The sequence below is a fragment of the Mytilus californianus genome, unplaced genomic scaffold, assembly GCF_021869535.1.
Source record: "Mytilus californianus isolate M0D057914Y unplaced genomic scaffold, xbMytCali1.0.p SCAF_7, whole genome shotgun sequence".
Taxonomy (NCBI): domain Eukaryota; kingdom Metazoa; phylum Mollusca; class Bivalvia; order Mytilida; family Mytilidae; genus Mytilus; species Mytilus californianus.
In genome coordinates, this window is record NW_026262723.1 from 116,633,717 (window position 1) to 116,659,480 (window position 25,764).

Here is a 25,764-nt window from a genome sequence, read left to right on the forward strand (position 1 = left end):
ATGAAACTCTCTCAGAATTTACCATTTAATGCCATTGTGCAACTTCTATTTTAGTTCTTTGGTCTGAATTAGTTTTGTGTTTCGCTTTCCAAAGAATATACTTTGCCATTACTTTATCTAGAGGGTACTCATTTTGTATCCGAAACTCCTCCTAAACCCCGTATTACAATTTATTGAAACATTCTCACAATCATAACCATATATAGATATTATCTCAGAATCATCATATATGATATTTCCCTTTCCAAAACATGAACATTACCATTGCTTTATTTAGGGGCGGGAGGGGGTTACCGAATTTATGTCCTCAATTCCTCCTAAACCCCTTCTTTATACATTTTATTGAAAATATTTCACAATTTGAACCAAATAATGTCATCGTCCAATTCCTATTTCGTTTTGATCAGAATAATTTTCGCGGTTTTAGAAAAAGTTCTTTGGAAACATGAGAATAATTCAATTTTGAAGTGTAGTAATACTGTATGCCAATCATTCTCATAACTGCTGCTTGTCTTTAAAAACATCATGTAATAAAGGCTCTTTTGAGATCTGGATCATTACAAATTCAGCTCCTTAGCTTCTACATCTTTATTATCCTCCCTTGAATCAATTGGGACTTAACTCGTATATATATATTAGTCCACGCAGCCTTAACTTCAAGAACAATATTGCAAACTTGGTTTGAAATTTGTGTTGATTTCATTGACATGTATAAATATGATTCAAGTGTTTTGTTGTTCTTTGAATAATTAGTGACTTTGTCTTACCATATATCAACCGGATTCGGACAATGATATATCACTTGATCACAGCGGCGGGTGTTATCAAAACGGGAGGTTTCAAAGTCATTTGTATCTGGGACTATTATACTAATCAATATATTATTTCCCAGTTTGTATATAGAGAAAATCATGGAATTAATATACTCCGACTGTAGAAGGGAACATTTCAGTTATACCAGAGACTATTACATATTGAAATTTGACTGCAAACAACACTTCTTATCGGTACTAATTTTACTGAGCTTAACAGCTCATCAAGTTGATCCATTCCTTTTGAAATCATGTATGCTCGTTTGCTTTTAATGTTTGAAATATTTTAATGATAATGATAATAATAAAAAATATCCACTCTAACATTTGAAGGACCCACACCAACTTATTAAGCCACCAAAACCACTGTACATAATGTGTATATTCTATTCAATAGACTATTTATTTGTATTGTTTATAGCATTTATAGTAAATTTATTAAGGGAGCAACCATTTAACTTCAAAAGGGAGAGGGGGATGGTTTTTTGTCTGAGTCAGAATTTTTTTTTAGTTTTTCAACACTATCAATCAATTTTTTTTTCTTCAAAATTTAACACTATAAGGTATGGGGAAAATCTGGATTCAGAATATTTTTTTTTTGTCATCTGCTTGACCACAATATTTTTTTTTCATTAAATTGGGGATTACAATATTTTTTTAGGAAAAAAACATATCCCCCCACCCCTTGAAGTTATATGGTCGTCCCCTAAGTCCATATGTTCATAGCACACAAGTTCTGGGAAGTTTTACACTCCTACCTAGGTCTACTCCCGTATTCGGAAGAAGATGATAATGAAAATGATAAAAAATTTTATCTTCATTTGACATATCATTGATATTATTCCAGAACACATACTTGCAAATTTTGCACTGAAGTAGAGACTGAAGAACATTTGTTGATATCTTGTGATAAATATAAAGATATAAGGCAAACTTTTTTCCAATCTTATGGTTTAGATTTAAAAGATTTGTGTAATGATTATTTTTCAGTTTCTAAACTTTTAAATCCACAAAATATTACTGAACGTAATTATTTATACAAATTTATTAGAGATGCGTTAGAAATAAAAAACAATTCATAAAAATATGGTTACAATTATATTATTATATATATATATATATATATGGCACTGGCCATATACGGTTACATGGAAATGTAACAATAATATAAAAATTATTGTTACATAGGAAACTAATTGCCGGAATGCAGGGTTGGGTAAGGAACCGATTAATTACGAATGTAACAATAATATTTGGGTCTACGGTTACTTTGCGTTATTGTTACATTAACGCACTGCAATGTACGATTGGAATAGTAATAAATATGTATTTAAATAAAACTTGAAAACTTTTATTTGATATTTACAATATTGCATACAATATTTTGATTTTTTATTTACAATGACAGTATCTACAAATCCAGTATGTTGTTTTTGGAACATGTTTTGGTCCGACGTATTTTCGGTGAAACCATTCTAAGCAGCCATCACAAACCAGTGATACGGCAATGTGCACGCTCTATATTGCATACCGTACAATTCCATTCTGCATTAATTTTCCCTTTATGAAGTTTAAGAAACTTTCAATGTCTGAATGCCATGCTTCAGGTGAAAAATATTTTGTTACTCTTGCGATGTTTACATTTTCGTCCAATATTTTTTTTGGAAGCATGTTAGGTTGTTTAAATACAAGTCAATTGTGAAAGCAATTAATGTTGACATTTGCCGACAGATTGAAATTGGTGGAAACAGTGTTTTCATTTTCAGAGTCCAGATATTTTGTGATCTTATCAGTCGTGACAGTACATGCTCTATTGAACAGTTCATTAAGTATTCATCAATAGTGATATTGAACTAAACTGTTACTGTTATTCAGTAGTAGTTATGAATTTTAACAACACCAAAACAATCAATACTTATTAACAGAATATTATAATTATTAATATTATCTAGTACATATCTAAGAATTAAGCAACATAACTATAGAAGGTTTAAGTTTAATAAATCTATCATACATTGCAGTCTTTAATGAGACAATAACGCAATCTAACCGTAGACCCAAATATTATTGTTACATTCGTAATTAATCGGTTCCTTACCCAACCCTGCATTCCGGCAATTAGTCTCCAATGTAACAATAATTTTTATATTATTGTTACATTTCCATGTAACCGTAGCCAGTGCCTATAGATATATTACATGTGAAACTTTGAAATGTTGTTTTGTATATTATCATATGATTTGTAATGGAGAACACTAATGTAATATTAGTTATCTTAATAAAGAATCTGAAATCTGAATCTACTTTTAGAATTTTATAATTTGGCGCGAATATAAAACGAAAGTGAAAGTAGTACTTCAAGGGGGAATAAGTCAAGTAGTTAGAACGAGGCAGCGCGCGAGATGATATTTTGAAGTCGAAGTTGATGATGCAGAATTTCAACAGAATTCCTGTGTAACTTTATTATCTAATTAAGGGTTATGTCGTCCAGGTAAATAACTAAAAATATTTAATACTACGCTTAAAGCCGAATACCACAACCAGAAAAAGAAAATGACAGGTCGCTCAAGAGTTTCGTAAGGTTGTCTGCGTTGTCACACCCCTGTACTTTGATGATGAAGTCCCTCCTATGTAGGGTCTGCTTTAAGGCCACAAAGGATGAAGAGCATAGGGCAGAGTCCTTTAACGGGATCAGGGAAACTGTATCAGTGGCGTAGCTAGGCCATTTTTAAGTGTACACCCGAACTTGTCGAAGGGTCTGAGGGCCCCCAGTGAGTTCAGGACAGAGACCTCCTCAGTGTCAGATTCAGAAATTTTCATAAGAGGGGCCCACTGACTGCCTCAGAGGTTGCCCGCTCCAGTCAAGCTTCAGTGATTCCCTATATAATCAACCAAATTTTCCCCACGTTATTGAGAAAGAAACATACTTAAAACTCGGTCCTACTAAAAAGCGCCCGGGAGCGCCCGGGAAAAGAAAAAGCGCCCGGGGAAAAGAAAAAGCGCCCGGGGAAGGAAAAATAGCGCCCGGGAGAATAAAATAACAATATTTTATAACAATAAATGTTTTCCTAATATAAATGGTGATATGCACGATGCTACATCTAAAGTGTGTAGATAGTGTTGTTGCACTTTTACATTTTAGATTTCAAAATTGTATATAGTAAGTAAGTAAGTATAAACAATAGTATATAGAAGAATCATGAACGATATTGTCCTCGATCAAAATGTATACTTCGTTATTTAAATATAATCAGTGCCTGAGGTCTAATATTCGCAAATGCATGGTGAACACTTTTCAAAGTTTTGTATTTTATTAAACACACTTGAATTGACGGTGGAAGATCGTGGAAGGGTTTCAACATGCCTGCCACTAAGAAAAGAAAAGTTAAACCCACTGCTAAAGCTAAAGCTAATATGATATTCTGGCCTTGTGGAATATGCCGTAAAAACTGTAAAATTGCTAGCATCTGCTGCGACACTTGTGATACGTGGTACCATCTACGATGTGAAGAGCTGGAATTGGCAGACTTTGAGATGTTCCTCACAGACAAAAATGTGAATTATTCATGCAAAGGGTGTTTTTCCCATGACCAGTCAGATGAATACACATACACATCAGCTTTATTACGATTGACAGAGGTGAGATTTGAAATATATTTTATAAATAATAGAGAGAAAATAATAAAACTTTCAGTTCAGCCAAAATGTACGCTTATGGAATTTTAATATTTCAATATTCTACCCCCGTTTTCATTTTTAACAATCATATATATGCTTAAAGTAATAAAGAATTGAAATGATATGCATATATATATAATAAGCTAAGACTAATTAACAATCGTTAACTTACACACGACACGCTGATTACGGTAATCCGATTAACCACAATCGTTAATATTCAAAACCATTTGTGTGTATTTCATATCTGATAATATAATAAGATAAGACTAATTAACAATCGTTAACTGTACACACGACACGCTGATTACGGTAATCCGATTAACCACAATCGTTAATATACAAAACCATTTGTGTGTATTTCATATCTGGTATTTATAAAGAAATTGATCGCTTTCAGGCTGGTGAAAAGGGATTTGATTACCTACGATTTTGCTGCAAAAGAGAAAAGGGAATGCTACCCACAATGACTGAAGCTGAGTACAGCGAAGAGAAGTTGGCGGTACACTTGGACCATGCTACATCCAAACTGCTGTTGGAACGATACAATATATGAACGAAAATGGTGAGAGATTCTTGGTCCTATAAAGAAAATACCGGAAACCTATATTTATAATAACATTTTAGCTTTAAAATATATAATATAAGAAAAAGTGATGTCTAGTTCATATGAAGCATTTGAATTCACTGTCTCGTTTGTCATATAATAAAAGACAGCAAAATAACTGGACAGTAGTGAAGTCACATGCTTTCTAAACTTTTAGTCTATCGGTCACCGTACGGCCTTCAACAATGACCAAAGCCCATACCGCATAGTCAGCTGTAAAAGGCTCCAAAATAAAAATGTAAAACAATTCAAACAAAAAAATAGGGGCTAATTTATGTAAAAAATAAATGAACGAAAAAATATGTAACACAGCAACAAACGACAACCACTGAATTACAGGCTCCTAATTTTGGACAGGCACATACATACATAATGTATGTTTAAAACATGTAAGCGGGATCCCAACCCTCCCCTAACCTGGGACAGTACAACATTGGAACGATCTATAAAACTCTATTATTTTGGTTTCAGGTGTCCCATTGACGTCTTTAACAGATGGGAGTTGTCTGTTCAGTTCTGCTTCCATGGCCCTCGTGGGTGACAACAGTCTTGTGACCGAACTCCGTGTCCGTACTTGCATTGAAATGTCATTAAACAGCGACAAGTATTACAAGATTGATAATTATAGAAACATTCTCCTAGTCTCCCCAAGTTACAATAAGTCATGTATTGACTGTTCAAAACCTAGTGGTTATTCTTCACAATGGACACTTCACGCATTGAGCAATGTCACTGGAAACAATATTAGGGTTGTGTATCCCCCAGTTAACGGCACTGGTGATCTTGCGTTCATTACTCTGAATACCACATGTTTACCATCAAATGAAACAGATAACACCTTTACTGTTATGTGGACAATATCGAGATATACGCCGAGCATTACATGGCCAGGGGAACTATGCGTTGGCTCCTTGGGCTAGAAAACTTCAAGTTATAGAAGTGGTATGGTCGTCGAAATGTGCAAAAGAAAAGGACGCCATTTTCAGAAAGTTTATGAATCTAAGCAAACCTAGAGACAATTTTGTGGAATCATCTGACGGAAAATTAAAGATTCCTAAAACTCCAACCACCGCAAGGAAGCCAAACCAAAAGAAGCGTATTCGTAGCAACAAGACCACTACCTTGAAATTTTCAACATAACTTTTAATGTACATTGTATTATATTTGTTATGAACAGTAATGTAGTTGACAGTTTGTATGAATAGGTGGTAAGACGCATAGTGCTTTACTTTTAATGCTTTTTTAACAATAGTAAATGTTTTATATGCTGATATAGATTTATTATATCTTTTTTTAAACTGAAACTGTTTTAATGGCTATGCTTATCAGTGTTTTAATATTTACTTTTTACTTTTAGTGCTTTTTTAACAATAGTAAATGTTTTATATGCAGATGCTGATATAGATTTATTATATCTTTTTTTTTTTTTAAATTGAAACTGTTTTAATGGCTATGCTTATCAGTGTTTAAATATATTCTTTTTACTTTTAGCGCTTTTTTAACAATAGTAAATGTTTTATATGCAGATGCTGATATAGATTTATTATATCTTTTCATAAAACTAAAACTGTTTTAATGGCTATGCTTATCAGGGTTTTAATGCTTAGTTTTAAATTTAAACCAAACTCCTGCTTTTTACCCCCTTGTTTTAACTACGGTACATGTATAGTACTGCTTTATTTGCTGATTTATTATGTGTAACTCTTTTAATTTTGATTAAAGTAATATTTATCTGTGAAATTTAAGTTGTTTTTACATTTTTCATTTTGATATCGTTATCAAAAACATGTCTTTTGATGTCTGTCATTTTATAAATCTTCAGCATAAACTGTGATCCATTATTATCTGTCTTTCGAAATAGTATTCATATATTATTGTTAAAATTGAAACATTCATACTTGTTTCTGTACTTAATTACAAATGTCTATTATATGTATTTGCAAAAAACTTGTCTAAAATTGAAAAAAAATCAATTTGCATAACTTATTTCATCGTCACAGAGTTGTCTCATGCCAATACAATATCTATATATTTTCCCCGGGCGCCTTTTCTTTTCCCCGGGCGCTATTTTTTCTTTCCCGGGCGCTTTTTCTTTTCCCCGGGCGCTTTTTCTTCACCCGGGCGCTCCCGGGCGCATTTAAGTAGGACCCCTTAAAACTACATTTTACATTGTGTCATAGGTCAAATTTATTTGTTCAGTGTATGTTCAATGGTGTTAATATGTCCTTTGATTGAGTTAAGCTATTTCAGTTGATATTTTATAGTGTGTCTTTCTATGTTGTGATGTTACACTATTGTTTCAGAAAAGGGTGAAGGTTTGGTACAATTTAAACGTTTAAACCCGCTGCAATTGTTTGCACCTGTCCTAAGTCAGGAATCTGATGTTCAGTAGTTGTCATTTGTTGATGTGGTTCATTAGTGTTTCTCGTTTCTCGTTTTTTATATAGATTAGACCGTTTGGTTTTCCCGTTTGAATGGTTTTACCCTAGTAATGTTTTAAGGCCCTTTATAGCTTACTGTTCGGTGTGAGCAAAGGCTCCGTGTTGAAGACCGTACTGTGACCTATAATGGTTTACTTTTATAAATTTTGACTTGGATGGAGAGTTGTCTCATTGGCACTCATACCACATGTTCTTATATCTATTAAGATTTACATCCACTTGATTCGACATGTTTGAACTTTGATGGATTGTTGTTTCATTGGCAATCATACCACATCTCCTAATTTTTATATTAAGAGCCTTATTTGTTTATTTTTTATGTTTAATTTATTCATACTTATAAAATTGAGGAGATGTGGTAAGATTACTAATGAGACAACTATTCACCAGAGTTAAAATGAAGCTGTAGTATGCAGTAATAGGCAGCCCACGTGTACCGTACAGCCTTCAACAATGAGAAAAACCCATACCTTATAGTTCGCTTTTAAAGACCCTGACAAGAAAAATGTAAAATGTTTAAAACAAGAAAAATAACGGCCTAATTTATATCATAGCAAAAGGAAAAACAAATTTGAGGGACTTCAACCAATGCCAACCACTGTTCGACAGGTACATAAAGAATGTGACGGGAGTTAAAAATGTGAGCGATCAACCCTCCCCATACCCTGGAACAGTGGTGTAACAGCACAACATAAGAACAAACTGTAAAAACCAGGATTAAATCAAAAGATCGATCCGTATGAGGCACAAAAACCACTGACATAAAAACAATAAAACTATAAACGCAACGAAATAAGAGTACTCGCAGTTACTGAAAGCTAGTTGAAAGCCAATTTCAACGAATTGTTAATTTGGAATCTGATGTTCATGGTTTTAAAGAAAAATTTCCAAACCAGTTACTTTGAAATGTTAAAAGGAAATGTGGGGTAAAACCTCCAGGAGGGGGGGGGGGGGGGGGCACTTCCTATATACAAGGTGATAGGACGTGCCGCTGAAATAGGTCACCTTTTCAAGCTTGAAAATATGTGAACAGGTCGCAAAAACCTTGGTTTTCCCGGTAGTTTTTATCAACCAATTTTCCTCTTTTGGCACTTTGGTATTCCACTCTTACATTACACACCACATGAAACCCAAACAATATGGGAAAAGGTTACATTATTACCTATGCAATATATGAAAAGGTATACATTTTTAAAATCTAATTTTTTGAAAAGGGTGGGGTAACAGAATCCCAGCGGCACCCCTATCAATTAAGTATTGAAGTAGACCCCCGAGGGTAAAACAATCAATCGACAAAAAATTCAAAACTTTAGAGATACACTACAGTTAAAAGCAAGTCTCCATTTCAATGTTGTCGTTCTATTTATTATGTTGACTACATCTAATTTTTTCCCCATTTTATGCACAAATTTAGTTAATGGACACATTTAGATAATTTATTTTCATGTAATATAAAAATGCAAACCACACATTGTATATCAGCAGATACATGTAATGAATTCCTTTAAACAATCGAAAACTGAGTAAAATTCACAGTAGATTCAGACTTCGACAGAAAATTAACAAATATTTAATATTATACCATTTGATTAAAAAGTAAATTTAGTAACTTTTATCTTTAGTAATTGAAGAAATAACTACAAGGCTCATGTGTTTTTATCAAATTCTTTTAATTTATTTAAATAAAAATGTTTTCTTCTCCAAAATTCTTGTGTACCCTGGGCGTTTTGACATAAATGTAGCTACGCGCCTATGTATGATTGCCAATGACTAAATGAGGCAGCTATCAATCAAAGTCCAAATGACTTGTATCAAGATCAGGATATAAGGAACTATGGTTCACAGACTATATACCTTCCACAATGAGTAAATCCTGTACTGTATAGTCAGCTATAGAAGACTTAATATTACAAAACGCGATACCGCCTGATTTAGGCCAAAAAAAAATATATGTCTGTTTACGGTTACTCGACCAACCCTACTTTTGAGCGCCGACCCTAACTTCCCTAAGTCATTTTATTTCCGTCGTAAAGTGAAAAATAAACTGAACTTGTGTCAAAAGCGAAGTTAGTGTTGCAAATAATATAAATCAATTGCCTGATACATCCCAATGTTCACAATTGTGAATATGACAGCTGTTTTAAGGAAATTCGCAACTCGTGTGATGAAATAAACACTTTGCCCCCATTTTGTTCCAACCAATTACCAAGGGAAATAATCCAATCATTAAAAATACGGTTAAACTCGGCCCATGATCAACTCAGACCACGACAACACGAAACGGCATGACTCAAAATCATGTCACAAAAAATAAAATGAAAAAATAAAATAAAATGGAAATACCGACCTTCCTACATTGTATGACCTACCCTATTTTTTTTTAAAGTATGTAACCTTAAACAGACATATATTTTTTTTGGCCTTATGACATTTCAAATATTGAAAAACAAAGCAAGTAAACTTTTATTTTTGTGTTAACTGAAATATATATTCAAACTCGTAAGTCGAAAATAAAGTGACAACGTCATGGCAAAAAAACAAAAAAAAAAAGAACAAGAGACAAACAACAGTATACACAATGATACAAAACACTACATAGAAAACTAAAGACTAAGCAATAAGAACCCAACAAAAAAACGGGGATGATCTCAGGTACTCAGAAAGGGTAATCAGATCCTGCTCCACATGTGGCACTGGTTATGTTTCTCATGCAAGTACAAACCCAGTGATAAGTCCAATTAGGTAGGTTAGCTTTGAGGAAAAGAGGAGGTGATTGTGGTTATTACAATTTGAACATATCTATCTTCATCTGTGAAACATATATTCCATAATAGTCAACCAACTTGTGATGGTGTCTAAAATTTTTCGAGGGAAAGATTTCAACTTGGAACTTTTCTTTGTGAGCAGCAACCATCTATCAAGGAAATCATGATAGGAAATGCAAGCTCTGGAAGCTCATCTCAACTTGGAGATATATACTCCATATGCAGGCGCTTCGGGAATGTTGCTACATAGAAATGGAAAGTTCACAATTGGGAAGCTAAAATCATCTCTTTTGTCATAAAGATTTGTTTTCAACTGACCATCATGTTGTCAATTTCTAGATACAAGTCAAGATATGAGGCAGACTTAACTGCATCTGTTGTATCGTTCCTTTCTTAGGACACATACATGATACATGTACATGTATGTGGCATTTTTATTTAAATCTCGTATCATCCTCTTTAAATCTTCTTTAGTGGATTAAAATAATTGAGGTACACACAATAAAATACAATTAAAATCAGTTCAGAAAAAGAATACTGTAAATTCAGAAATTATTGCGATGTTTTTAATATTGCGAAAAATGCGACAGGTTTATAATCGCAATAATTTAAACTCGCATTTTGAAATTTTTTATATGAATTGAACAGGATTTGTCTCAATATCGCAAATATTAAAATCGCATTTAAGTCTAAAATGACAAAATTGCAATAATAAATGTACACAATAATTTCTGAATTTACAGTAGTAATTAAAATAATATACATGTAGCAATGTTCACAGTTTCTTAAATTAAGTTCTAAACCTGCAGATATTGTGTTGTCCTTCACTTTAATGTGCTGTATATCATGTATATTATAGAAGTTTTCATCATGTTAATTCATTATCATCTTAAGCAGTACAAAAAGATAGAAATTCACTAAAAAATATTAATTTATTTAAGACACTACAAGTTTTAAACTGGATAAAAACTAATACTTGTGAGTTGTTTTACTTGAATTAGCAATTAGTCCAATGCTATTTGTTTTTTTTTTCATGATAACTGTTCCATGTGTTCAAAAATGTTGAGTATCAAATTTGAAAAGTCTATTTTTCTCTTGATTTTTTTGTCTGTGCAATGGCTTTATCGTAAAAAAAATATTTTTTCTTTCAAAATACATGTACATGTAATGCTTTTCTTCTTTTAGGATGGCTGATATTGAAAAATCCGTCTTGGAAATGTTAGTTCCAATCTTCCCAAACTTGACACAGGAAATATTAAGAGCAAGTGTACAACATCCTAGTAACCATGGAGAACCACTGACATCAGAGACACTTCTTCAGAGATGTATTGATGACTTGTTAGAATTGAGGACATTCATTGAAAAGACATTGATTGCTTCTCCGTAAAGACAGCCAACCTCTATAGATTCTGATGGTAAGTCTCAAAGGACTAAACTCCTCTATACAAACAAACAACCTCAATAGATTATGAGGGCAAGTCTCAATAGACTATCTTCCTCCATACAGGCAACCATTTGATCAATACATGTAGGTTCTGATGGAAAGTCTCAATAGACTAAACTCCTCCATACAGACAACGGTGAAGCCTATTTCAACTGATTTTTATACGACCACAAAAAAAAATTTGTTCCCTCAAGATTTAAGAAATTGTCAATTTTCCAAAGGAAAATTGGGGGTTACAATTTATTTTGCTAATTCTTGGTGTATAGTCTGAAAACAGATTTACTAAGTATTGCGCAACAGCACAGTGTATTGCACAGCAGCAAGAAATCTTCAATTGAATATAAATTCAAATCATATAACCAATTTCAAGTTCTTTGACTACATTTATTCTGAATCATGCAGAAATCTATAATGTGTCAATTATTTAATTACAATCCAAATAATTCAGACCTGTATCAAGCTTGAATATTGTGTCCATTTTTGCCCCAACTGTTCAGGGTTGGACCTCTGCGGTCGTATTCAGCTGCGCTCGGCGAAGCAGTTTATTATAGTTTGTTCTTATGTTGTACTGTTACACCACTGTCCCAGGTTAGGGGGAGGGTTGGCGACTTCAAACGACTTAAACCCCGCCACATTCTGTATGTGCCTTTCCCAAGTCAGGAGCCTGTAATTCAGTGGTTGTCGTTTGTTACTGTGTAACATATTTGTTTTTCGTTCATTATTTTATCATAAATTAGGCCATTAGTTTTCTCGTTTGAATTGTTTTACATTTGTCATTTCAGGGCCTTTTATATCTAACTATGCAGTATGGACTTTGCTCATTGTTGAAGGCCGTACAGTGACCTATAGTTGTGAATTTCTGTGTCATTTGGTCTCTTGTGAAGAGTTGTCTAATTGGCAATCATACCACATTTTCTTTTTATATAAGATGATTATTGTTGAGTTTTTCCTACAAAGAGTTTAAACAATCTTCTAGATTTCAACCACATTTTGCCTGAGGAAACATAGAGCACAGGGTTCAACAAACTCAGAATTCAAGTCAGATATATTTCATTTAATTTAAAAAAAAACCGAATGTTAAAAAATCTTTTTTGTGGATGCATGGGCTATGTGTTTCCTGTCCAAAAAAACCTAACTGAGGTCATAATTTAATGTGCATATCACATCTTCTTATTTTTATACTCTTTCATTGAATTAGTTAAAAAAGAAAGATTAGTGCTAATTATGACATCACATAAAGTATGCTGATATGCAAATTTTCAAACAAAAAAAACCTATTCCATTTTTAGTCATAATTAAAGCTATGATACATTGTGATAACGGCCATTAAATCGTAATTTGAAAATTGAGCTAGAAAAAGGGTCAATATTTGGACCTTTTACAGTCAAGGGTGTAACTTGAATAAGTTATTAGAGAAAAATAACATACAGTTGTTATTACAGATACTTTCATGAGTTGTCTACTCTTTTTTATGCCCCCGCCGTAGCGGAGGGGGCATTAAGTTTTACCCTTGTCCGTCTGTAGGTACGTACGTACATACGTCCCAAAATTGTTTTTCATTCTCTAACTTGAGTTTGCCTCAACCAAATGTTATGAAACTTATACACAATGCTTATTGCCACAAAACAGAAATCAAGTTTGAATTTTGGTGGCGTCACTTTTACCGTTCTAGAGTTATGCCCTTTACAAATGGAAAAATTGCTGAAATATTCGTTTCTGTTCTCTAACTTTATTTTGCCTCAACCAAATGTTATGAAACTTATCAACAATGCTTATTACCACAAAACACAGATCAAGTTCAAATTTTGGTGGCGTCACTTTTACCATTCTAGAGTTATGCTCATTTACAAATGGAAAAATTGCTGAATTTTTCGTTTCCGTTCTCTAACTTAAGTATGCCTCAACCAAATGTTATGAAACTTATCAACAATGCTTATTACCACAAAACGCAGATCAAGTACAAATTTGGGTAGCGTCACTTTTACACTTCTTGAGTTATGTCCCTTTATAACGTTATATGCAAGCGGGGGCATCATCTGTGTCCATACATCTGTGTCCCATGGACACATTCCCCATTTATTTCTTAATCTATAGTAACATATGTTTGTTATCAGTTAAATATATCATAAATATTTTTATTTTCAGTGGGCACTTGGGAATTCTTGTACTTAGCGCAGTAACTTAATACATAACCTTGATAACTAATTTTCCAATTCAATTAATACATTTTTGATCAACCATGGTAAATCAATGAGACAAGGCTTTTAAGTAATAAACTTAGCTGTAATAACAAGGCTTAGTTATTACAGGCATGTAACTTATCATATGAGACACTTGGGAATTACTTAATCTTGTGCAGAACCTCATTACATGCTCTGATCATTATTTCTTACAATAAATTAAAATACATTGTGATATGTGTCTGAGCAAAGGCTTTAAAGAGATGTAGAGAAGCTGTAATAACACCCTTTAGTTATAACAGGCATATATTTTCTGTAATAACATAGGTTTACTATGCATGATTGGCAAACTATGAACTGTTATATCTTTCTAAAGTTTAGTATATACAAAGACAATAATAATATCAATAGAGCTTGTATACAATTTAACAAAATAAAGGATGTATATATTGCCCTTTTCAAACATGTAACATACATATGTTATCACAGTTTTTGTCGAGCCTTCGACTTTTGTCGAAAAAGCGAGACATAGCGATCCTTCATTCCGTCGGCGTCGGCGGCGTCCATAAATATTCACTCTGTGGTTAAAGTTTTTCAAATGTTAATAACTTTCTTAAACTATCCTGGATTTCTACCAAACTTGGACAGAAGCTTGTTTATGATCATAAGATTATATTCAAAAGTAAATTTTGTAAAAAAAAAATCCATTTTTTCCGTATTTTACTTATAAATGGACTTAATTTTTCTGCCATGAAACATTACATTCACTCTGTGGTTAAAGTTTTTAAATTTTAACAACTTTCTTAAACTATCCTGGATTTGTACCAAACTTGGACAGAAGCTTGTTTATGATCAAAAGATAGTATAGAGAGGAATATTTTTATTAATTTTTTTCCTCATTTTTGTTCAGCCTGCGATTAACAGCAAAAGTAGGCGAGACACTGGGTTCCACGGAACCCTTACAAATTTTTTAGCCCACAATAACAAATGTATGTTATTTTTCTCTAATAACTTATTTAAGTCATACTCTTGACTGTTATATTAAGTTATAGAAGATACTCTTTTCTTTGTATATACATACTTTGTTGTTTATATTACAGATTCTACTGACAGTGAGAGAGATAATTCTAAAGAAGACAAGACTGTGAATGATATCGTACCGGCCAAAAGTAACATAATAAGTCCATCAAATATTAGTCTATCTGATGCAACTATAACAGGTCATAACAATGACAATGATGTGCAAATAACTGGACACACTCCATCAAAAGATTGTCTCATTGTATCAGAAAAACCTGGGAGAAAGCATGTAAAGAAAGACAAACCCATTTTAAAAGATGGCAAATTCAAAGCATCTTGTACCGGTGTGAAAGATATGAGTGGGGCTGAGAAAAGTACATTGACTTTAGAGACAAAAGAAGACAGTTTTAAATCAACAAGTGATGATATGTACAGAGAAATAGAGTTCAGTTCAGATTCTAATTCTAGTGATTTAATACATCAAATATTTGACCAATCTGACAGTGAAGACGACTTGCCAATGCTAAACAGTCCAATTAAAAACTCACCTCTAAAACCTTCTCAATTCAATGGTAAACTAGAAAAGGTTATGAGTAGTCCAGACTTCTCTAACTGGAGGGACAAAGCAAACAAGTCATCGTTTCCTAGTTCTGTCGTAGCAAGTGATAAAACTATAATACAAGGTCGTAATGACTTACTAGTACGGTCCAATACAGTACCAAATATACTAACTACCACTCCATCCAGTGTGACAGGAACTAAGAACAGCATCCTTACTAATCCTTTGGTAAGTCCAAATAGAGGTGTGACGGCCACTGTAAATGTTAGTCATGCATCTGATTTGAACGTTAATATAACAGTTAATGTTAGTGTTCAGTCTTCAGGCAGGAATAACTCGACACAAAATCACCAAGTGAAATCTAATGCTCAGTCTGCTGGAAATAATAACATCACACAAAAACAACAAGTGAAATCTCAGTTTGTAAGTCAGAAGCCTACAACAAACATTCCACAAGCTGGTCCATCTTACCAGGTCGAGACAATAGGACAAGACATATTACTTCCTGGTCACCGTAGTGGTCAAATGATTCAACAACCACCATTAGGAAATCTGCCATTATTAATTACATCTGCAAATGTACCAGAACAAATGACCAATCAAAAGTTAGCAGTATCTTATCCTGATCCTTCAAACCCTCTGAACATGAGGATAGGAAATCAGTCTACTATAACAGCTGATTCATCAAACATTAGTATGAATAGACCACAGTTAAGTAGTAATGTTTCAACCAATGTAATCTAATACAGTTGTAAGTCAGTCAAATAAAGTGCTACTGCCCAAACCTTTGTTTAATCCATTGTTCAATCCAACAGCTGGTGTACAGAGGCCTCAATCAAGTGTACACCAAATGACAAACACGAACAGACCTCCATTTAATCCATTGTTCAATCCAACAGCTGGTGTACAGAGGCCTCAATCAAGTGTACACCAAATGACGAACACGAACAGACCTCCATTTAATCCATTGTTCAATCCAACAGCTGGTGTACAGAGGCCTCAATCAAGTGTACACCAAATGACGAACACGAACAGACCTCCATTTAATCCATTGTTCAATCCAACAGCTGGTGTACAGAGGCCTCAATCAAGTGTACACCAAATGACAAACATGAATAGACCTCCATTTAATCCACTGCTCATGGGGGTTCAAAGGCCATCAAGTACCATTACTGGACCGCAAACTGCTGGATATGGACATCACACATCAAAACCAGGTATTGCACTAAAACAACAAGTACCCAATGAAGCTACAGTGACGTCAACAACTCAGAATATACCTGGTCAAACAACAGCTAACCTAAAGAGACCAGCAGGAAGTCAATTTCCTATCATGACCAATCCAACCAGACCTGTAGCTGGTCAGGTTCCAACAATTGACATTCCAATCAGGCCTGCAGTCGGTCAAAATCCATCAACAGCAAATCCCAACAGACCTGATCCTAGTCAAGTTCCAGATGGAAGTTTTCTGATTAGACCTGCTAATGCATCAGCTTCAGTAAGTTTAAATAGACCTTCAGTTGCTACATCAGGACCAAATACTGTGCCAAATAGGCCTCATCAAGTTCCTTCAGTGAACAACGTAAGGCAACCCAACTTGGTTCCAGGACAAGCTAATAATGGACATCAGTTTATTGTGCCAGTACTTGCAGACCATAACTCCGTTCCATCAAACAACAAACCGACCAATAAATCTGTTACTGTTAACAGAGATGAATTTCAAGATCCTGCCATTGTCCAAAATCAAAAGTAAGTAGTAATGAATATTGAAATAGAATTACAATGTACAAAGCAGAGATTTCTGTAAATAGGTCACCAGGTTCAAGAAATAAAGATGGATCTCAAATCAAATGTCTTGAATGAAGTCATAAAAAGATCTATTTTGAAATTGCTTTAATCTGTAAATCTGTAAATGCCAATTGTTATTAAAAGTCTTCAATCTTTTCAAATAATTGTTCCGATTAAATGTTTTTGATGTGTTTTACATGAATATGTTGGTTGCTTAAAAAAAGCTAATAAAGCACTACACAAAACAATGGTAAAGTTGAATCTTCCAAATATGTATTGATGTGTGTCAATTTATAATTCATGCATTCAGATACCATGAATTGCAATTAATTGTTAATTTTGTAATTTTACTTTTTAGTAAGATGATTCTGAAGTCATGTTTGTCTTTGCAATCGATAAAGAAAACATGCTATGTCTCTGGCTATACAAATGACCAATTATACTTCAACTTTATAAATACCTGGAACTTATTGTATGTTGCAAATTGTGTTATTAAACTGTGCAAACTTGTGGTAAGAATTTGATGATTGAACATTAAATGATTCTAAATTGCTTAAAACTTTACACACTTCTTAATTATATTAATCTTAAGATCTGTATACTTTTTGGTGATGATTCAAACTTTCATTTATGAGTTATTGAGTACTTTGTAAAAAAAGGGGGAGGTGTTTTTCACATGTCGCGCTGTATCTCAAAAACGATTTATGATTATTGATTAAAATTTTACACACTTCTTAGTTATATTAATCTAAATATCTGTATACTTTTTGGTTTTGATTCAAAATTTTAATTTAGGGATATTGATTTTTTTGGAAAAAAAAGGGGGGTTTTCGCATGTTGCGCCGTATGTCAGAAACTATTTATAATTATTGCATAAAAATTCACACACAAGACGACGGGCGTATCATGCGCTCAGGGCGCAGCTGTTTATTCTGGCATGTTAGCATTAATTGGTCTCTGGTTTTAGATTATACTCAGATTGAGTCCATACTGACATTGTTAACAAAGTAAACATGTGACCTTAACTCCTTTTATTTACATGGAAACAATTATTTCAGTCCTACAGTTGTTATTCCTGACGAAGAATCCACACCTGAAATGAAGAGGAAAGAAGCAAAACAGAAGTTAAGGCAGGAAATGGTAAGAAAAAATAAGAGCAGCATTTGATAAACATCTGCATTGTATCTAGTTTGAACAGGTGTACATGGTGTAAGGCACATGCATATCAAATAATAAAAGAAAAAATATGTTTACCAAAGTAAAAACGATATAACTATTCTCAAAACAGAATTAGGGCAGTTAAATTTAAACATACATAGTAGCCAGAGAAGGCACTTTCAAAATGTTGTAACTACCTATAGAGACAAAGTCAGAATTTCACTTACATTTTTACAGTACTTGACACCCATCCATTGATGAGTTTTCAAGGTGCCTTCCCTGGGTCCAGTGAATGTTTTTTAAAATGGAAAAGCCCTTAGCATGCTTAGTAACTGATGTCTTAACTTGTAATGCATTTTAAAACAGATATGTAATTTGATAGATATGCTGTCAAGCAGATAGTGATTGTTTTTTTGCACCCTATAATTTACATTGTTAGTATAGCTAATTATCTATATAAAAAACGAGAAATGAGAAACACTTATGACCCACATCAACAAACGACAAACGATAACAGGCTCCTGACTTAGGACAGGTGCATTCAAATGCAGCTGTTTGAAGGTTTTAACAGGCGCCAACCTTCACCCTAACCTGATACAGTAGCGTAACATAACAACAAAGACACGCTATGAAATATCAATTGAAAAATAACACGATCAAAAAAACATATAGACAAACATCCTAAACATGTTAAATAACAAGATTCTAAGATAAAGTGTGAATTTTTAAAAAGAATAACTAGTTCATTGCATTATTTATGAGGTATGACATTTCTATGTTGTCCTAAATGTTCTTGAAATATTTGCCACTGGACCTAAGTAGATAACAATAAATCAAGTACGTTTCTTGGTCACGTTGACCACTGAGAATAAGCCATTTGTTTAATTATTTCATACTTTAACAACTAATGAGGAAATGAATATGAATTGAAAGGAGACGTGGGGTATACATGGTATATATGTCAATGTATATATGACTCATATATACATTGACACAGCGTTTCAACAATACAAATAGCAAAAAATGAGTATCAGTTGCCCACTGGTCATGAAGTTCACGTACAGTGATTACAATAGAATTGAGAATGAACCCTTACCCCTCTTTTCCTTTGCAAGGTGTCTTCCACTTCTATCTCCATTAACGAGGATTGTCAGTCTTCCTGTTCTCTCCAGCTACTCCAATTTCCTCAACTGATAAAAACTTACCGCCATGATATGGGAAAAGGTTGCTTAAGTTAAAGTCACCTTAACACCAACAAACATTATATACATTATGAATTTGATATTTTAGTGCAGATTATAAAACAGAATATTTTTGTAGACCAACATGTTTCCAGATATTGACCCAACATATGTTGACCAGTTGTATGACAGATTACAAGATCATAACTGGCAGATGATTATCAACAATGCCTGTATGTTAATACTGGAAAATCCACAATATCCTAAAAAATCTGAAAATAAGCCTCAACCTCAAGTACCAAAGGTAAGTTCTAGAAGATCTACAATGTTCTAAAAAGTCTGAAAATAAACCTCAACTTCAGGTAAGTTCTAGAAAGACAACAGTTTCCTAAAAAGTCTGAAAATAAACCTCAACCTCCGGTAAGTTCTAGAAAAACATCAATGTCCTAAAAAGTCTGAAAATTAACCTCAACCTCAGGTAACAAACATGAGTTCTGGAAAATCTACAATTTCCTTAAAAGTCTGAGGTAGCACTCCACAGTTAGGTGTGTAGTTCCTCATTTTGGCCCCTGTGGATTTTTCAAATATGAAAGCTAGTGTGGAATAGAATTCTTTTTCGGTTGGCTGAAAATTAATATAGCCTTCATAGTGGGTTTATAGGAACATCAAGATTGTGTAATGTATGTATTATGGGCTGTTTTCTGTTTGACAGTCCATAATTTTCGTATCCATACCAGACATTGGTCTGGAAATTATTGTAATGTTTTTTTGTCGCACAAAGTTTGTGATTAAATTTTACGAAAAATGAGGCAAAAGGCACCTAATTTTCATGTGCTCCTTTGGTAGATTAATGTCAATAGATTCAGAAAATGTATCACTTAAAGGATTGAAATTATAATTTGAACCAAAGTTTGGGGAATATGTGACATTTTCATCCCCCTTTTTGCAATATTTTATGGTAGTTGCCATGGATACACAAAAAGTGAATCATATGCACATGTATGACACAAACAATTGGCTTAATGTATTAGAAAGCAAGGAATAGAAGATGATTTAACTTTTTGGTGTTCAATTTTAATTTTTAAAGGCAGTGCTTTAATGCCTTTATGGTTGCCGGGTTAATTTTTCCTTCCACCATGTCCGACATGTCTACGTGGGGGGTCATTAGCCATAATAAAAATCCGGAAATGTTGAATTCTTTCATCTTCTTTTTGTGATATAAAATGTTTTTTCGTTTCAATTCTTGTACATTGGGAAATAAAGAAGCGATCAGTGTGTTTTGTTAGTTTTCAAAACTTTTGATAGATTTGTATTTTGCATTATAAGCAGTCAACTGATTGACAAACTAGAGTTATTTGAATTCCGTGTGGAAAGAAGTCGGGTTAATTTCGAGTGTTATCTGCAATCTAAAGATGTTTTTAAATCAATTCAGTCGTTGATATAACAATGAAAGGTCGACTGAACATGAATTATATTGCATATTATACAATTTAAAGCGCATTTCGGTTTATGCACGTGAAGCTGTAGGACGTTATTGTTTTCGATTTCGGTATCAGATATGTATGTGGTCTACGTATGAGCTCTTTCTCTAGGAGCACCTCCAAGTGTATATAATTTCCCGCCAAAATGACCGACTACCAGCTATGGGAAAATAGTTCAAAAACGTTCCATATAATAAAATGCAAATGCATAATTGAACTTTTTTTTATACTTATAATATTATTTTAACAAAATGGATTTCTGAAAAAGAGAATAACATACTAGGATTTGTCTAAATTTCTTCACTTCCGGGCGCAGTAATACGCAAATTTTGAAGGTCGTGACCATTTTTCATCTTTTAACTAGTTATTGTTTAAAAAGAGCTAGTTTTAAATTTTATACTCGTATAACTTTCATCAAATATTTTTAGGCAGTTAAGCTGCCTTATGCGAGCACCCTAGATTTGTGTTCTACCCAATAAATGCTGAAAAATGTGCCATTGTTATTATCTAGCTGGCTATTATGTTATTTATAACTAATTGGACATTTTTTTAATACTTTTATTTCTGGAATACAAAAAATATGACCAGAAAAATCTTAAATGATCGTCGAACTACCCAAAACATAGGAAGTAGTGCTCAATAGAAATCCGTACGTAGTTTATTGTCCCCTGTGCTTTTGGCTACGATGTCAAAGAACAATTGTATGAAATATTTCATCGCAGAAAATCGGTAATTACAAGTCGTTTATATTTCCCAAATGGCAAAATGCGCAGGAATATTGTTCATGTACAACAAATCTTTATGATAGAGGAAATAAAGTTATATATGTGGGCGGTAATTTTTAACTTATCTTGCCAAATAAGGTTGTTGTTATTTTATGAATGAAACGAGGTCATGAAACAGATGCGGAAATCGAGGTTGATGGGATGTTTTAAGTAATGTGGACAACTCGTCCCTGAGACAAGTCGGGCCGAATCCACTCAAACCGTCCAAGAAGACAACTTTGACCGTTTGTCAGATTTACTTAGGGTTTCATAAAATATTAGACTAACATGTCTAGTGGAGCCATTAATCTTTTGTTTGTGCATTGGGGTCTATTTAGGGGTATTTGGAGAAGGGAGGGGTTTACTATAGAACCCTATGGGATTTTATTTTTTTAAATTTTCAAATGACTATTTCTCGAAAACAGTAAGTGATAGACACATGCAGTCTTCAGTAATGAGAACAGGACAATAAAAAAAATCATCCAAAATATAGGGTGAGTCCCTGGGGGTCATCCCAACCCCATTCAATTTGAAAATGTACTTTTATCTTGTAAACCATCGCGATCCCCACACCTAAACAATATATATACTTGTATGGGACAATAAAAGAAATCAAATGAAAATAATTTGGGGGAGTCCCCGGTGTCGTCCCACCCCCTCCTGTTTGAGAACTTGGAAATGGTCGAGATCCCCACCCCTAAACCATATATATTCATGTATGGGACAATAAAACAAATCAAATGAAATATAGGGGGGAGTCCCTGGGGTCACCCCACCCACTCCTGTTTGAGAACTTGTAAACGGTCGAGATCCCCACCCCTTAACCATATATAATCATGTATGGGACAATATAACAAATCAAATGAAATATATGGGGAGTCCCTGTGGTCACCCAAACCCCTCCTGTTTGAGAACTTGGAAATGGTTGAGATCCCCACCCCTAAACCATATACATTCATGTATGGGACAATAAAACAAATCAAATGCAATATAGGGGGAGTCCCTGGGGACACCCCTCCCCCTCCTGTTTGAGAACTTGTAAACAGTCAAGATCCCCACCCCTAAATCATACATATTCATGTATGGGACAATAAAACAAATCAAATGAAATATAGGGGGAGTCCATGGGGACACCCCACCCACTCTTATTTGAGAACTTGTAAACAGTCAAGATCCCCACCCCTAAACCATATATATTCATGTATGGGACAATATAACAAATCAAATGAAAATAATTTGGGGGAGTCCCCGGTATCGTCCCACCCCCTCCTGTTTGAGAACTTGGAAATGGTCGAGATCCCCACCCCTAAACCATATGTATTCATGTATGGGACAATATAAGAAATCAAATGAAATATAGGGGGAGTCCCTGGGGTAACCCCACCGTTTGAGAACTTGTAAACGGTCGAGATACCCACACCTAAACCATATTTATTCCTGTTCATCATTTCAAAAAGATTTGAATGACATACAGGGTCAATCTCCTAGGTGTCACATATGCATATCACTTTATTAGACCAAACCAATATGAACTGGACTTTGCCCAATGTCAGGAGACCATGGGAATGACGAATTATGGGGGCTTTGTTTGGGAGAACGGCATCCTGTTACAATTATTTCTTGTTTATTATAAAATTTTATTGATGCAAAAAATGAGTCTAGGTTAATTGAATTTACTTTAATTATTTATTAAATTATTTCTGGGCCTATAATAATTTTCATTTATGACTCATTTTAAAGAAAACATATAAATCTTTCAAGCAGTGTAAAGCCAGAGAATGTTTGACCAACTGTTTTATAATCACCTGTCATTTTATTCCAAACATGGTATGGAGTAACATCATGCACTTGGGGGTGAAGATGGGGGTCATTTACATTGATATATGAGTTGCTTTTGAAAACCTTGATGAAATATTAATTAATTTGCCTTAATAATCAATTCATTTAATGAACATAAATGTACAATATACGTTTGTTCTTTCAAATCTTTAAAAAAAAATTGAAGCAACACTGCCACAGTTTTCATAATTACGTTTGACTTGGTTTTTGGTTAACTGCCTACAGCGCTTACAGTGCTTTGATTATGAAATATGTATGGAAAATTTTAAATGAAGTTAAATAAGTTGTAAGAAAATAAAGCTTAGAATACGCGCTTTCATTTTATGTAAATTTTAAATGTGAAAACAAACGGTCGAACAAATTTAGTCAGAACTCCAGATCGCTCCAAAATAACGCTGTCCATCTTTCATACCGTGTGTAAATTTCGGAAATGTCGCCGAGTTTAAACATTCGTAAGGTAGAGGAGGGATGAAGATACCAAAGGGACAGTCGTAGGTATTTGTGTACAATTATTGAATAAAAACAGATGAAATTAATCTGCAAATGATGCACTTTTGATTGGAAAAATTTTCGTAAACATATTTTAAGGGGAAAACAACTAAAATAGCATTTTAAAAACTTTGACATTATGCAAAAATCGTGACGTCTAACAGAACATTACACTTCACATGCACCAGGCTGGAGAGTTTGTAAACAGAGACAGAACAAGATGGAGATAGATAATTAAAACATTTAAAATGTACAAAATAAAAAGATTCACTTCACACAATTAGTAGAAGCTTTATTATTATATTGTATCATACACGACTCTAGTGTCTAAACGTTGGTGGTAACTCAAAACACTGCAACGGTTCAAACTGCGGCAAGTCTAAATATATATGTAAACATATCCACGTGATTTTATGTAGAAAGTAATGTATGCAATACATCTACCATTTTCTCCTTCTTTTTATTCGTCGTCTTACTAGACAATGTTCATCTTACACATCAAATTTGGTGACTATGTTGAACGAATCTATCCCATCGAACTAGAGATAAAGGATACCACAGATACAGTTAAGTCTGCCTCATATCTTGACTTACATCTAGAAATTGACAGTGAGGGTCGGTTGAAAACAAAACTTTACGACAAAAGAGATGATTTCAGCTTCCCAATTGTGAACTTTCCATTTCTATGTAGCAACATTCCAGCAGCGCCTGCATACGGAGTATATATCTCCCAATTGATACGATATTCCCAGGCTTGTGTTTCCTATCATGATTTCCTTGATAGAGGATTGCTGCTCACAAGGAAGCTATTAAAGCAAGAGTTCCAAATGGTGAAATTGAAGTCATCCCTTCGTAAATTTTACGGACGCCATCACAAGTTGGTTGACCGTTATGGAATAACCGTTTCACAGATGATATCTGATATGTTCCTTATGTCGTAACTACAATATCCTCCGTTTTCACGAATGTGACTTACCGAATTAGACTATTTACCGGATTTGTAATAACATAAGCAACACGACGAGTGCCACATGTGGAGCAGGATCTGATTACCCTTCCGGAGCACCTGAGATCACCCCCATTTTTGGTGGGGTTCGTGTTGCTTAGTCTTTGGTTTTCTATGTTGTGTCATCTGTACTATTATTTGTCTGTTTGTCTTTTTATTTTTGGCCATGGCATTGTCAGTTTGTTTTCGATCTATGAGTTTGACTATCCCTCTGGTATCTTTCGTCCCTCTTTTATATGTACGTATCTTTTCTCGCGAAATGATATTCTCTTGCTCATAAAATTTATTACTGTGTAACTATTTCTGAAGGCAGCAATTCTACACTGTAGACTGTAGTGTAGTACAATTATAGTGTTACTAGAAAAGAGAAGATATATTATTACACAAGGCTCAATTAGTATTTTCAAGACATGTAATTTGACCCAAATTGATACACACACACTCGTGAATGCAAATTATCTGAAATACATGCCAAGATCAAGTGACTGTGATAGCAACAACAATACCAATAAAGTACTTGTGACATTGCTAGCTTCCTAATGAGAGTAAATT

At 33.9% G+C, this 25,764-nt stretch overlaps 3 protein-coding genes across 9 annotated transcripts in view; 2 read left to right on the top strand and 1 right to left on the bottom strand.

Moving 5' to 3' along the window:
• The window catches only part of LOC127708954 (uncharacterized), a 208,916-nt gene that overhangs the window by 107,105 nt on the left and 76,047 nt on the right, over window positions 1–25,764 (top strand). The window lies entirely within an intron of this gene.
• LOC127708956 (uncharacterized) overlaps window positions 1–25,764 on the bottom strand; it is a 148,507-nt gene that overhangs the window by 64,456 nt on the left and 58,287 nt on the right. The gene's annotated exons all lie outside the window — the stretch shown is intronic.
• Window positions 16,251–25,764, top strand: part of LOC127708955 (E3 ubiquitin-protein ligase RNF216-like) — an 85,561-nt gene continuing 76,047 nt past the window's right edge. The window contains exons 1-3 of the mRNA XM_052214168.1: window positions 16,251–17,255; window positions 18,353–18,434; window positions 19,773–19,937. Coding sequence (XP_052070128.1) covers window positions 16,357–17,255; window positions 18,353–18,434; window positions 19,773–19,937 — 1,146 coding nt within the window. The 5' untranslated portion in view covers window positions 16,251–16,356. The remainder of the gene's footprint in view (window positions 17,256–18,352; window positions 18,435–19,772; window positions 19,938–25,764) is intronic.